General features: G+C 41.6%; 1 protein-coding gene across 1 annotated transcript in view; it reads left to right on the forward strand.

Moving 5' to 3' along the window:
• Positions 1–16,367, forward strand: part of SPAG1 (sperm associated antigen 1) — a 145,194-nt gene that overhangs the window by 84,021 nt on the left and 44,806 nt on the right. The window contains exons 13-15 of the mRNA XM_073632038.1: positions 2,106–2,258; positions 4,920–5,074; positions 14,349–14,490. Coding sequence (XP_073488139.1) covers positions 2,106–2,258; positions 4,920–5,074; positions 14,349–14,490 — 450 coding nt within the window. The remainder of the gene's footprint in view (positions 1–2,105; positions 2,259–4,919; positions 5,075–14,348; positions 14,491–16,367) is intronic.

The following is a 16,367-nucleotide window of genomic DNA, read 5'->3' on the forward strand; positions in this document are numbered from 1 at the left end:
TTTAAATTTTTTTTTTTCTTAACAAACACAAAACAATACAGACACACAACAGCTCAGCCAACATCTGGCTATTAACAGGGAAGGGACCCACGAAGGGGTCATCGTTACAATATCAGTGACCATTAGAATATCTACGACTACCGTAGTATAATAACAATAGGCTGTCATGGCTCCTGCTCCATGGGTGGACTGACATTGAGCTAGCTCACCTAGAATATCCTGCTATCCCGGGATGGTCTATTAGGATGTTAAGGAGAGCCATCATATATCAGAGAGGTCACCTAATTTGTTGCAGCAGTGGAGAGTTCCACTAACCACTTACTCCAGACTCATGTTTTTTCGGACAGCCTCTATGTGTATAGGTGTCACTGTAAAGGGGTATTACATTGTTAACAAGTGTTTTCCATATGCTCATAGAGGGAGGAGTCTTACGCTTCCAGCATAGGACAATGGATTTCCTGGCATAGAACAGCAGGAGACCCAACAAGGTTCTCTCAGCCACTCTGGGCACCAAGCCACCAGCCCCAGCCCCAGCAGGCATATTCTTGGGGATGGATCAATAGAGATACTTAGCAGATCATTCATCTCTGAAAGAATTTGTGACCAGAAACCTGTAATTACCGGGCAGGACCAAAAGATGTGGATAAAGTCCTGGGGGGGGGGGGGGGGGACAGTGGTCACAACGCCAGCATTCCGGGGAGAGAGAAGACCTCATCCTGTGCACCCGAGTGGGAGTAAGATATGCCCTATGGGCAATCTTGTATTGAATGAGGTGGTCTCTCAAGGAAACCAGTATTTTAAATGGGAAGTCCCACACATCCTCCCAATCCTTGGAGTCCATCTCCGGAACATCCCGGTCCCATTGCTGATGGAGCCTGGACAGTTCAGGAGTCGAAACCCGGAGGAGATGTGCATATAGCACTGAGGTGGGTTTTTCGGTACAATCAAACACAAAGTCCGCTCTAGGTCGGATTGCACCATCTGCCTTTCACCTGGGGGGAACTGAGTCCTGAAAGCATGGGACTCATTTTTCTTTTTTTAATTAGGTTGTTTAGCATGTGTGCAGCCAAAGGGTCTTCCCCTCTTTCCTATGGAGAAGTGCATAACTGGAAGATCCCCCTAGCCTAGACCAACCTCCTGCTTAGAGCTTGATATGCTATAACATCAGGATAATGTCTAGCTGGGGTTGGCCATCCTTACAGTTAAAGGAGAATTCCACCTTTCGCAAAATAAAGGGGGATAAAAATTATAAAAAGCAAACCTTTCCAGTTATTTGTTTGCATTTGAGCCTGCACATCATTGCAACCATGATCATAGGATAGTGAATGTAATGCTCTGGCCCCTGCATACTATTCCTCCAGCTCCAGCTCAGGTCTGCACTGAGGTATGGATGGGACCTTCAGCTACCAAACTGGAGGAAGTATAAATGGACTAAAGTGCTTGTGCTCCCTTAAGAACTAAAGTCCCAAAAAATGGGTGTAACACAAAACATCAGAAAGGTGGATTTAGCTATTAAAGCTCACTATACACATTACAATCTGTTTGTACAATCTACTTTAGATTGGGGGGGCCTAGGGAATTTAAAGTGCCATTACTGAACTCTACTTTAGGAATTCTAGTTCCCAGTCAGTTCTTTTGATGCTTCGACTTTAGAGTTTTTAAGTGGCTGATCCTGGAACAAGTATGAAAATAAGAAGTTATGACACGTTTTTGACATACCTTTTCAGCATCCTTTGTTCCAGGGTTGTGACTGCTGAAACATACTAAAGTCATACATAGCCAGTTACCTAGCATTTTCAGAAGGATGTCTGCAATGAGAGCCTCCATACATTCTTCATGACTGAGTTACTTTTAATACAGTGCTTTGTTTGGGCAGGCTCTCATGCTACATAATTGTTTTGAAATGTATAGGAACCATTCAGAGGGGCAGATAAGCTGCTGCGTTATTATAGAGGCATTTATTCCAAAATGCATGCAGCTGTTTCAGGTTGTTGGCCTTCAGATTGAATTAATTTGTTTTTGGTTTTCAAGCTCTGCACAAATTCTGTCTTTTTTTTTTTTCTGTCCTTTTAATATTTTAATATGTAGTCTTTTTTTTCCCAAAGGGCCCTGGAACTCCAGCCATTCTCCATTAAGCCTCTGTTAAGAAGAGCAATGGCATACGAGTCCCTTGAGCGGTACAGACAGGCGTATGTGGACTATAAGGTGGCACTTCAGATAGACAGTGGAACACAGTTGGCCAATGACAGTATTAACAGGTATGTTTTTCTAGTCAACTGAAATTCTGCTAACTGACCACAGTTTGTAAAAACACTCCACTTCATGTTTAAGAATTGCAATTATGCCAGCGTAAGAAACAATTTCTGAAGCACATGAGCCCATTTGCTGCTGTCTCTTTGTCTCTAAGACCCCTTTCACGCTGGGGTGGTTTGCAGGCACTATTGCGCTAAAAATAGCGCCTGCAAACCAACCCGAAACAGCCACTGCTTTGTCTCCAATGTGAAAGCCCCGAGGGCTTTCACACTGGAGCGGTACGCTAACAGGACGGGAAAAAAAGTCCAGCTAGCAGCATCTTTGGAGCGGTGAAGGAGCTCCTTCACCGCTTCTGCTCATTGAAATCAATGGGGCAGCGTGGCAATACCGCTGGCAAAGCGCCTCTGCAGAGGCGCTTTGCGGTGGTTTTTAACCCTTTCTCGGCCGCTAGCGGGTGGTAAAACCGCCCCGCTAGTGGCTGAATACCGCTGCTAAAACGACGGTAAAGCACCACTAATAATAGCAGCGCTTTACCGCCGACGCACCTTCCGCCCCAGTGTGCAAGGGGCCTAACTAAAACATCAGACTTGGCAACTGAAAACTGCTAACGTGCAAGAAGGAGAAAAATGGCTTGGACTTATTTACTTGTATGGTAAAAGTCCAGATTGAGCTACTGAGCTCTGTAAGCAAAAGCCGTGTTTCAGCAAAACAGATGAAGATCCATCTATCTGACTAAAAAAAAAAATTGTGTGTGTGTGTGTATGTGTATATGTGTGTGTGTGTATATATATATATAGGTATAAAAGACACAACCAAATGCATATTGGTCATCATTATTGAGGGCCTATTTACACTAGTTCCAGTAGGACTGCGTTGGGTGTCGATTCTAGCACAGTACTACCACAGGACAGGGTAAAATGCCTTCTCTTATACCTGGCTGGTTCACACTGCCACAATGTTGTGGTGGGCGCTGAACAAAAGAACAGCATGCACTACTTTTCTTTTTTCAGTGCAGCACAGTGTGACCGCCTTGTACTGCGATGCGGCCAGTAGAACTTAATGAAATGTCACTATGTGACATTTCAATAAAGTTCATTTATAGTGAAAAAAATAAAAGCTAACAGTGCAATGCACCGCAGTTATAGCACATCAGCACTGCAATCATCCTAACGCATGCCAGTGACTGCTTTTGAATGCAGCCGTTGGTGTGAACCAGCCATAAATGTATTTTTATGCAAGCAGTGTAAGTACCTAATTTTGACTTGGTATCAGCCTCTTGCAGTTCTGTATACCAGAGCTCAAATAAGGGAAGGGAAAAGCAGCTCAAAGAGCTAATCGGGTGTACTGCTGTGCATAATAATGAGAGAAGAGAGCAAAATGACAGAGATACATCAGTGTGCTGCTTCTCCTTTTACTGTCAAGTCCCAAACTGGGAACAGGTCCCCTTCCCTGCCAGTGCTGTGTAGCAGAGCTGTGTAAATCTCATAAATACAAATTCTTTGGCAGGTAAAATATCTACCTTTTATGTATTTCATCTGCCTATTTAGCCTATTTTTTTATGACGTGAACATCCACTATTCATCCATGTCAGGTGATTTAACCACTGCCTTCCCAGCATAGATTCATAGAATATTGTACAAAACACTGCAACTTTTCCAATGCAAACTGACGCCAAATGTTTTTCAAAGTGCACTAATGTAATAACTTATATGCAATAGTATGTCTGATCATCTAATCTGTGCATCATGCAGATAAGCTTTTTAAGGCTTTTTTTTGTTTGTTTTAAATGCTGTTGACTTTTACAAGGAATGTAGAAAGATGTTTGCAATGTTAACTGAACGAGTAACGCATATATGCAGCAGCAAGAAAAGTGGGCTTTAACACTCAAGCACTACACATATGTATCCTTTAGAGCAGGAGCTTGTGTGTTGAGAGAATGCTAACTGCACTCTCCCAGCACACTGACTGACCGATGGCTCTCAATCAGGGTTTCTGAACAGGAGTCAGCGGGACAGGTTCCCGATCATGTGACTGCTGTGAGAGCCAATCACAGCAGTCACATGATACAGAAGACATGCTGCCTCCTGGGCATTAATGCCCATTTAAAGTGCTGCTGGGAGGTGGCATTAAGGCATCAAAAGAGAGGAAATATGTTCATTGTATTTCTATGCCCTTTATACACGGTCGGACATTGATTGGACATTCCGACAACAAAATCCATGGATTTTTTCCAACGGATGTTGGCTCAAACTTGTCTTGCATACACACGGTCGCACAAAGTTGTCAGAAAATCCGATCGTTTGGAACGCGGTGACGTAAAACACGTATTTTGGGACTATAAACGGGGCAATAGCTTTTGTCTCTTAATTTATTCTGAGCATGTGTGGCACTTTGTGCGTCGGATTTGTGTACCCACGATCGGAATTTCCCACAACGGATTTTATTGTCAGAAAATTTTATAGCAAGCTCTCAAACTTTGTGTGTCAGAAATTCCAATGGAAAATGTGTGATGGAGCACACACACGGTCGGAATTTCCGACAACAAGGTCCTATCACACATTTTCCGTCGGAAAATCCGACTGTGTGTACAGGGCATTAGACTATTTGCAGGTTACCTGCAGTATACAGTTTATATTAATATATTACCTGAAATGTTGTCCAAACAGAATTACCAAAACATTAATTGATCTGGATGGGCCCAACTGGAGAGAGAAACTGCCACCAATTCCATCAGTGCCTGTGTCCACGCAGATTCACCTACAAGAGAAAAACATGGCCGCTGGAAAGACTTCAAAGAACACTGCACCAGAAAGGGACACTGGTATGTGACGTGCGGCTGACTATTTTGGCTCTTACATTTTCAGGTTGGATGATCTCCAAAAAGATTTTTGAATGCTTCTTATATTCTAGTGGATCTCTGCTTTACAAAACTATTTGCCATTTTTGCAGCCCACAGTAGAATTTTTTTTCTTCTTGTTTTCTTTTTTGTTATTCAACCAGGGGGTTGAAAGAAATAAAAATGACCCAATTCCCCCATCAACACATTCGAAGTGGATGAGGAAATACTCCCACTGAGCCTTTTTTAATCTGACAACAAGGAGACTTCCACATCGTCAGAATACACTGAGCACTACTGCCAGCTATAGCCAGCGGCTATCAATGGATAGATCGACTTCTGTACAACTGCCCTGTACATATATGGACCAAAATTTGTCTGGTTTCTGATGAACTGGCCGAATTGTATTCCATGTATGGCCAGTTTAAGTAGTGAGATGCCAAAGTTAAACAAATACATTACAAACAAGTGTCAATGAAAAGCTTTTACAGAAAGAGAACATCTTGATAAACATAGCTTTGTTCCCAGACAGGCCAATCCTTTGTCATCAAGTTTTTAGAATTTCAAAAAAAAGGATGCTCTCCATTTTATTGTCAGATTATTGAAGTGACTCCTTTGAGAGTCAGCTGGACTTTGCACTGGAGAATTGCTGACTCTCCTGTGAGTCAGTGCATGGTTCAGATATTACAGACTGGCTGCCACTCCTCCAGCTTGGCATTCCAAATACCTGATGAATTGGCTAGATTGAATCAACATATTTTATCAATTGCTTCTTTGAAGTAGAAGTGTCTAATTTTCATATTGTATTTGTCAACATTTTTGATCTGAAAAATGTTTGGGTTTTGAAATATTTGATTAGGTAGGTTAATAGATGAGAAAAAAACAAAAAACAAACTCTCCAACACCTTATTCCAAAAATCTGCTCTGTTTTATCAAACTTCACCAAAATCTCACCACAGTGGTCAGTCCACCGTCATTATATTAAGTCCATCCTGTTCTGAATATCAGGACTGGTTTGTCAAAATATAGACAATTGGTCTATGTGCTGGATTATCGCACAAAAAAATGTTAATATTGTGACATAGCACTGACATGTCCTAATACAGGGAAGCCTGGGCGTGTTGCTGCTTGTACAACATTCCACACATTGCAGAAAATATTAAGATGTAATATATGTAAACGGTCATGTGTGCGTTATACCAACTATCTGAAATGAGCTTTATATATAGCATTAGTTTGGTTAGTTGGTAGTTGTGACAGACCCAGTCAGGACAGGGGCTTTTGGAGGGGACTGCTGGGTGGCCTCTTGCCTACTATCTATGGGCCCTGGCTTTTCAGGGAACACTACTCTTTGGGAGGTGTGTGCCTGGGGGACCCTTGGAGTGGTCTTGTTTGGATTCAAGTCCATATCTCCCCAAAACACAAAGACTCTGGAAACCGGGGGTTCCATGTGCATATTTGGAGCCTCTATACCTCAAATCAGCAATGGCTGTAGATAATGTAATCAGCTCGAACCACTGAGGTCACCTGCCATAATGTGGTTATTGTAAGTAGGTCCCTCCCATAGTGTGCCTGCTAAGTGTCTTCCTCTCATTGTTAATTGGATCACCTATTGTTTCTGTCTGTCATCTCATCTATGTGTTTATACTTGTAATAATGTGTATTGTACAGTACTTTATATTCAGGGTTGTAGGTGCCAAATGATATGGTCACCTAGACTGGTTTAAGTGCCTAGTTAAGCAGTTAAGTTATTAAGTTCGCTCATGTTAATTATATTACTGTCAGCTATAAGTTGCTGGGTGTGGATTAGCATATAGTATAGGTTGGTTGTTCATTAGTTACTGATTGAATTATTTGTTGAAAAGTTTGAATGTTCCTGTGTCTCATGTTGCTGGATGTACAGTTTACCCTCGCCCTGTCTCATTATGCAAAGAAGGGGGATTGTCCCAGAGTGTATATCTCTTTGTGAATGTTATAATAAACAGTTTTGATGTTTTTCACCACCCTAAACTGTGTCCCGACTAGTGACTGGGTGGGCTGCGGGATCTTGTAACGTTCTGTTACTGGGCAAGGGAAGCTTATATGATGGACATACTCCTCTTGAATACCAGGTCGGTCACAGTTTCTTAGCAGGTAGAGGGCTGAACTCTGATTCAATTAGTTTTATTTTACATGCACTACATGCAAGGTCTGCTGTTTACTTCTGCTTCCCCCATACCCTTGCTTTAACATCTAAGATAAAGGTGTAAACAAGACCAGTAGGGGAAGAAAATAAGATATTAACCGCCACCTCTGCTGGCTTTCGTGGTAAGGGGTGATGCCAACAATCTCTCCCTGTGAGGTCCCGGTCAGTGCTGGATGCTCCAGCACAGTGCTAAGAACGTCTTTTCAGCAAGATCTGGGGTACACCACATTCCTGGAGATCCCTCCAGAAGGGGAATAACATCACCCTCGCCTAGGCACCCCAGGTGGTAACCAGAGAAAGCTGAGTGTACTACTATTTTTTTTTTTCTTTTACCTGCGTTTAAAAAAGAAAAAAACTATTTCCAGTGACTATACAAGAGGCAGGGGACAAATTGAAACCGTCAACCTTGCTTTTTAGGTGCAGGGTCCAGTTTAAAGTAGATGGAAATTGAATGACATTTAGCTTGCGAAAATGTGTGTCAGCATGTTACCATGCTCTTTATCCTTTTATTTATATATATATATATATATATATATATATATATATATATATATATATATATATATATATATATATATATATATTTGTGTGTGTGTGTGTATATATATATATAATGTGTATGTATGTATGTATATATGAATATTCAGCCTCTTTGCAGTCACTTCCTGTCTATATGCCTGCACTGCAGTGATGGCTACATAGCATTTTTCAGGGCAGGTTTTCTGATGGTGGCAACAGTGGAATATGTCAATGCAGTGTGTGTTGGCATGGTTGGTACAGTCTCCATTGTGAGGCTGTAGGTAGCAATGCTGGAGAAAAATTGGAGGACGGGCAGAACGTTGTCAGTCCATACCAGAAAGTGCCTGAACAGTTCAGTAAATACCTGTAATAAATAAAAGGGAATATCATGACACTGTTGGAAGGAATAATTTGATCAAAAACTGTAGATTTAAGAATATTGAAAATTACGTTAATATGTTAGTGTTATTAAATTTTATTAATTGTATTTACATATACTTTACTTTTTTTTTTTTTTTTTTTTTTTATAAGATTGTTTTTATTGAGGTTTATCAAACATACACAACAAGAGATGGAGGAACTAAATTTGTATGCAGAATTATACAAAATGAAAACAACACAATGATATGCATAAGAACCTCAATCCCCCTCTAAACAAACATGGGAAGGGATTGCACAAAACATAACAAAAAACGAAAAACAGATAAATAGCTTCTATATGTCTAGGTACCATAAAGATATAGCAACATTACTCAATAATACTGAGAAGTCCCGTAAGAGTTAATATTCCATTTTTAGTAGGAGTACAGCATCCAGAACCATATTACACCAAGCCTGAGGAAACTCTTCCACCAAGAATTCTGTTGTGAACTAGGTGCAATTTGGCAAGTCCTGGGGTATCTAACCATGCATTCCAAATTTGTTCAAATTTTGTTGGGCTACCCCAATGCTGGTAAACTACTGTGCAAGAATACTTTAAATATAACATCAGTCTTAACCGACTCCCTGCAATTCTATTGGCCAGATCCCTTGGCACATGTCTGGTACACTTGGAAGCATTTTCCAAAGAAGTCTTCTTGGCAGATTTATTAAGGCGGCGTTCCACTCGGTTTTGTGTTTACTAAGAGTCAACAGCTACAAATAGTGTAGCTGATGACTTTTAATAAACACATACTCACCTGTCCCACGGTCCAGCAATGCAGCCGCCCAAACCCTCACTTCTCTCCCTCGGTTCTCTCCGGCGCCGGCATCACAAATGTGGGCACTTGGCTGTGACAGCTTGGGGCTTCACAGCCGGCTGCGCACTGCGCATGCTCAAGCCGCACTGTGCCTTATCAATGGCCTAGGCGGCGGAAGTGGGAGCAGGTACCTGTAAAAACGAGGTACCCACCAAATGTGGCATGTCAGGGGGATAGGAGTGCTTAAAGCGGAAGTTCCACTTTTGAGTAGAAGAGTTAGATGACCACATCCTCCCTCAACCCTCCCCAGTTTCTCAACTTGGGACCGGTATGCAGAATGAGGTAACACATGTGCATAGCACATTTGTACACACATACTACAGCCAACTCAGACAGGAGTCAATTAACTTACCAGCATTTCTTTGAAGTGCGGGAGGAAACCAGAATACACAGAGGAAAACCATAAAAACACACGGAAAACATACAAACTTCATGCAGATGGCCAAGATTCAAACCACAAACCAAAGTGCTGCAAGGCATAAGTGTTTATTACTAACTCACTGTGCTGCTCTTTAACCTGTTTATTCACTAGTAAGATTGTGAATTGGTTCTCAAATATTTTTGTGTCCTCTGAACCCGAGAGCTGAGTGACAGCATCATTATCTAATATTACCGTTTATGCAGAGTGCCAGGTTGAACAATCTGGATAATTTTATGCTTAGTAGTTTATACAACACCATAAAGATAAGTACAGGGTTATTTAATAATACAAGTAAGGGATCAACACCAGCCAATCAGATTTCACCTTTTATAAGTTGAGGGCAGTTAGAACATGCAATGTTAAATTGTTGTAGCGTCTGTGCATACAGACTGATTTATTGTTGATTCCCCAACCAATGTGGGGACCAGTAAGTTAGGAGTTAGCACGCTTGACATACAGAGCGTGTTGAGCTGCTTGCTGAGTTATGTACATAAAGTAGTTAGTCTGGTTGATAAAAAGACACAGGTGCATCTATTTCAACCAATAGAAAAGAGGAAAACAAAAAAGGAACAAACAACAAAAAACATTTTTTACAATCCTATATACACAATCCCATACCCACAGTTGATCCAGAGGAAGGCAAAAACCCCCAGCAAAGCATGATCCAATTTGCTCCAGCAGGGGAAAAATGCCTTCCTGATCCCCCAGGGGCAATCGGATATTCCCTGCATCAACTTTACCTATAAATATTAGTATCCAGTTATGTTATGTACATTTAGGAAAGACCTCCAGGCCTTTTTTAAAGCCTTTTTTAAAGCAATCTACTGGACAAAACCACCTCTTGGGGGAGTCTATTCCACATTTTCACAGCTCTTACTGTAAAGAAGCCTTTCAGCTGAATTGTCAGAATGATCAGAGATGGAGATGGAAGTCCATGTGATCTCTCGGTTTATGTGTTTGTACCTGGTGCTCAGGTTTCCTCCTGCAGTCTAATAACTTTTGTAGGTTGTTTAGTTTTTAGTTCAAATTGGCATGTTTATGTGTCAAAAGGAAAGAGGAGACGCATCTGAAAGCAGAATGTAACATTTATTGCAGTATTAAAGTATGGCAGGTTATGAAACTCAAGGCCGCACTTAAATGACATCGACCATTCAGTTTATTGAAAGACACCAGCTTCTGCACAGTCGCCACCTGTTGGCCACGCCTACTGACACGTTCCACCTGGATTGGGCTTAATCAGACTACTGTGCAAATGCCAGTGTGTTTCAATAAAATAACCAGTTGGATGCATCAGAGTGCGGCCTTGAATTTTGTACTGCAGCATTAGTGTGGATCCAGATGTGCTCCTTTATGGAACTAGCACATGCTGTAGAAGTTGAGCTGAGAGGCTATTCACAGGAGACTTGGAGCAACGCTGCCCGGTTTTCCTTATAAGTATGGCGTTGCTCACCTAGGTTACCGGCTGACTTACACTTATAGGTCTAGTTCAGCTATAAGCGCTTGACAGTCAGAGCTTCCTGTATATTGGTTGACTTGGTGGTGTAGAATTCCTTCAGGTAAAGTTAGCTTGTGATAGCAGGCCAGACTTGTCTTGGTGTCTCGTATACCTGTAATGTTTATATTCAATTAGGTAGGAAAGACCCTCACCAATCCAACATCCAAAATATATATATATATATATATATATATATATATATATATATATATATATATATATATATACGCATACATACATACATAAATACATACATACATACACATATATATATATATATATATGATTGACCAAGTCAAAAAATTGGCGGACTTTGTGGGTACACAAAGAGGGAGGATTTATAAAGTATAAATTTTATTACAACATCATTAAAATTACAAAAAACATATAAACAACACCCTGTATAGACACAGTTACCCAATAATGCAGTTACAGAGGGCTGGATCTAGGGTACAGAGATTGATGTCATAAGGTATCAAAATAGGAGAAAAATTTCTGATCCAGTAATGCCTCCAAAAACTTGCTCGTCGACGCGTTTCACTAAGATATTAGCTTTCTCAGGACAAAGACTGGGTAGGTGCTGGTGAACTTGTGGCTCAGGGTATGGGGGGACCTCATAGAACTAACAGACGACCAAGACAAATGAAAATTAATATTTTCATGTATGTATAGATACACGCATATCCTATGGTCTATGGTACGTATCACTGGTATGTAGCAGTTATGCAGAAATATTTTAGAATATAGGTCACCCACAGCAGTAAGTAGTAACAAATTTCCGCTGTAAATGTATTCAATACAGTATCTGAATATATAAATACTGCACTTCTCCCACAGGGGTAGACATTTTATTAGGCCTTGAATCAGTGCTGCCGCATAAACAGGTGAAAATGTACCCCCTTCGGCGCTGCACCCCTATGTACGGCCTTCCTCGCTGTGTGTGGTACTTATATTCAATTAGAAAATTAGGGAAAAAAGAGGTTTCTTATAGATTTCCAATTGCCCTGACTTTTGCTTATGTGTGTTTCCCCCTTACCTCCAGCACACTGCTCCAATCAATAGTGCTCCTCTCCCTAAGCAGAGCTGTTTATTGGAGTAGAGTGCAGGGGTTGTCTCAGACCACCGGAGACCCAGCGCACTGCTCCAACCAACAGCTCTCTCTCCTTAAAGTGGTTGTAAAAACAGAAGGTTTTTAATCTTAATGCATTCTGTGCATTAAGATAAAAAACCTTCTGTGTGCAGCAGCTCCCCTAATACTTACCTGAGCCCCATCTCTATCCAGCGATGTTGCACAAGCCCCTCGGTCATCCGGGACTCTCCCTCCTGATTGGCTGAGACACAGCAGCGGCGCCATTGCCTCCCGCTACTGTCAATCAGGAGAGAGAGAGGGGACGGGGCTGGGCCGACTCCGTGTCTGAATGGACACGGAGCTGTGACTCGGCTCGGTTGCCCCCAGAGCAAGCTGCTTGCTCTGGGGGCACTCGACAGGAGAGAGGGACCCGAGAAGAGGAGGATCTGGGCTGCTTTGTGCAAAACCACTTCACAGAACAGGTAAGTATAACATGTTTGTTATTTTTATAGGGAAAAAAAAACAGAGACTTTAGTATCCCTTTAAGCAATACTGTTTATTGGAGCAGGGTGCCAGGGGTGTGTCAGGCCACCGTAGGACTGATGCTGCTTGTAAGTAGGAGCAGGGGTCAGAGAGAGGGTATTTTAACCCTTGCTGCAGAACTAAAAATTCCTAAAAAGTATCATATTTATCATTGTATTTGCAGTCTGACTGCATTATAGCCATAAATACAGAGGCTTCAATTGGGATTTAAGCTGAACCTTTCTCCTGGTTCTCACTTACTGTGGAGGGGTGCAAGTCGCACACAGGATCTAAATGTTAAATCCTGGCTTGTGGATAGACATGGCATACCCAGTACCAAAGGCCTAAGGATTTGTAATTCTGCTCAGCTAGTCTTGTGACCCATACACCTCCTAGCACACAGGTCTTCAAAGTCCTGAATCTCTATGCAGACTACAGGGTTAACAGCCTGGTCTAGAACTCAATCCAACCTGTAACTGAACAATAAATGGGCGGGGATGGTGCAAAGAGGGGGTGAAGACGAAAACCAGTGCCGTTGTCAGCTATAGCAGCTTTGCTGATATCAGTGGTGGGACAGAGTTATAGCGGGAGCTGTACTACCTTGAGGAACTAAGGGAAGTCTTTAATATGTGTTTAAATACAGCAAAGAGTAAATACCTAAATGGCAAAGGTAACCTTCAAAACAACTCTTGAAAACTCTAAAAATGAATGTGCCCAGAGTTGGGTTTTAACTGTAGACACAACCACTCTGCTGTTCTACAATGGATCAAGTAAGTAGTGATTAAATATGGTTGCCTCCATATGATAGGAGTCTAAAAAAGGGTCACCATGCATGTTATAATGTGGCTGTAGAATCTTTGTACAATCAACTTTTGATTTACCAAAACTGTGTAAAACCTCTACCTTTTGTAATCTTTACAGTCATTTTGTATCCAGTCAGGTAGGCCCTTGTAATGTGTGCTCAATTTAAGTTAATAAGGTTTGTAAAACAAATACATGCCATTATGGCATTAAGGCCTCATGTACACGAGACGCTGTTAAACTCGTGTTCAGAGGCAGAGACTTTTTTCAACTGCCCCTGAACCCATTCAATGTTATCCTATGTGTCCACGTACACAGTCTCGTTGTTTGGCGTTTTTAGACAGTTTAACCTCGTTTTTCCAGAAGAAAAAAAATGGGTTCAGACGCAAAAGTTTTCCACGTTTCAGACGCCAAATGCGGCTAAACGCCGATACCGCGTTTAGCCACGTTTGCGTTTATAAGTGTTTTTTACAACCCGACTTTGGGGCCCCATATCTCAGGGCCACTGGGTGCTAGGAACCCTAGCACCCAGTGGCCCCGAGATATGGGGCCCCAAAGTAGGGTGACAAAATGTCATTCTCTGCTGCAGAAAAGTGCTTGACATTTTGCAGCCTGAATTTGGGGCCCCATATCTCGGGGCCACTTAGTGCTAGGAACCCCAAATTTGGATATGTTGTAGTGCTAGTTCCACTCTGCACCAAGATACAGGGCCCCAAAATTGAGTCGCAAAATGTCATTCTCTGCTCTGCAGACGCTTCTAGACGCAAACGCGGCAAAATGCGGCAAACCGCGGCAAACCGCGGCAAAACTGGCATTTCTAAACACTGGTTTTAGCTTTTAAAAACGTGTTCAGCAGAGTTTGCACCGGCGTCTCATGTACATGAGGCCTTAAGCAAATCATGACTGCATTTGCCTGAAAAAAACCTTTGATTTCTTTTTCTTTTCTTAATACATTTAAAGCAAGAATGCTATAGGTTACATGAGATTGTATGATTTGTTTTTTTTCCAGAAAAATCATCAGAGGAGAGGTTCCAATCTCTGAAGCAGGAAGGAAATGATTATGTGAAGAAGTGTCACTATAGAGAAGCTGTGAAGAAATACACAGAATGTTTACAGATAAATCCAGAGGAATGTACCATATACACCAACAGGTGAGAAACGGTGACCACCAAGCACAGACACCAGTCCGATTCAAACATCCTGACTCAGGGAAGGATCGGTAACCTTTGGCCTTACAGGCAAATACAACCAAGTTACCATTTCATTATAGGTACAGATATACTGTACATCTTTCAGCACCAGCTTCCTTCGTGGCTTTTGGTCACATGACCTTTCAGAGCCACAAAGGAAGTCAGCGCTAAAAGACTTCCCTATGCCAGATGCTGGCATGAACAGAGAGCAGGTAGCTATATAAAGCTGTCACTGACTGTGGGTCCCAGACTGACCGTGATGATGATGTATGTCCACTTATTACTGGGCCAGGGAGTAAATGCCTCCCAGCAAAATTTGCTCTCTAGTTGGAGAATCAGAGTTTGGAATTCATTGGTGGCTGTGGCAAAACAGAACGCTCTTATACCAGGATCCTTAAGCTGTAGGGCCCATTAAATTCCTTTCCCTGGAACTACAAATCCCAGTATTCCTGGCAGTCATTGTGAGGATGCATATTGCTAGACCCTGACATGAGGATACTAATAGTTTACAAACAACCTTACACCAACTGAATGTAACCTCAATGATTTTTTAAAAGCATAAACTGTATATAAAGTAGAGATGCTTCCCCTAGGAACCAATTCAATTCCATGTGTTGTCCTTCTACTTTAGGCAAGAAAATGGAGTTGACCATTAGGCTGGCCATAGATGATCCAGGCTGATTAAAAAAAAAAAAAACAGATTCCTCCATCTACACAAGCGAGGTGGATAGAGGAATCCTCCTTACTGTGCCATTGTGTTCCGAAAGCTGGACTTCTTCACTGTCGGAACAAACTGATCAGGAAATTAATCATTAGATCAACTTCTGTCAAGTGGGAGTGGCCATACATGGATCGAAATTCATCTGGTCCCTGCTGAATTGGCTGAATTTTAATCATCTGTTAAGCTTCAATTGGATGTCTTAGGCTGTTGGGCAGAGTATTTGCTCCATATACAGTACTTATATTAGGTAGAGAGGAGCATGTCACATTGTAATCTACCAATATACCAGTTGCTGGCCACAAATTAAAGCCCAATCAGCCTCAGTTTATGCACATACTTCACATTTAGGTGAAACAAGATAAGCTTCCCATTATGATCTGCTTATTAGTAATGGATCTTATTCTTAAAGTGGAGCTTTACCCATAACAACTTGATAAAAAAATATTCTTTAGCAAGAAACATACATTCCACATTAATAATTATGTCACCAAAATTAGTATGTGCTATAAATTGCCTCCAGCATTGTCCCTGTTTCTTCTTGCCAGAGGCGGCCATTTTGCTGAAGCCCAGAGCCCCAACAGCAAATCATAAAGCGGAACTAAACCCATCAATTTACCGGTTTCAAAAAACGTTACATCCCTGGAATGCCGGAAATGCAAACTGTCACATTTGTGTCCTCAGCCAAACTGTCAAACCATAAAATGTGTCACAACTGATCACATGTGCAGCACCATGGCAGTTGCAGTTCAAACAGAAGCAGCTTCAAGGCTGTCAGTAGATCGGCCTCTACAAACTCAGCAGTGCCTAAAAAATGGAGAGTAACTGAGCATGTGCAGAGCAGGTTGAGACAGTGTATTACTGGATTTTAAATGGTATAGACACTTTATAATTTTTTTACATAGCTATACCTGCAAAAGATGGCCAACCTGAAGTGATCTAGCAAGACTTAATTTTCTGCCTAAAGTTTCACTTTAAGATACAAAGATTCTTACTAAAATTGTCAAGGTGCCCATACATCAAAGAGCAAATGGACATGCATGGTTGTTCAGCATGTATATAAACCAATGTGTTCAGCTCAGCTCAGTGTCTATGTTTAGATAAAGGGAAGAAAGGATTG

Source organism: Aquarana catesbeiana, linkage group LG05, assembly GCF_042186555.1.
Source record: "Aquarana catesbeiana isolate 2022-GZ linkage group LG05, ASM4218655v1, whole genome shotgun sequence".
Taxonomy (NCBI): domain Eukaryota; kingdom Metazoa; phylum Chordata; class Amphibia; order Anura; family Ranidae; genus Aquarana; species Aquarana catesbeiana.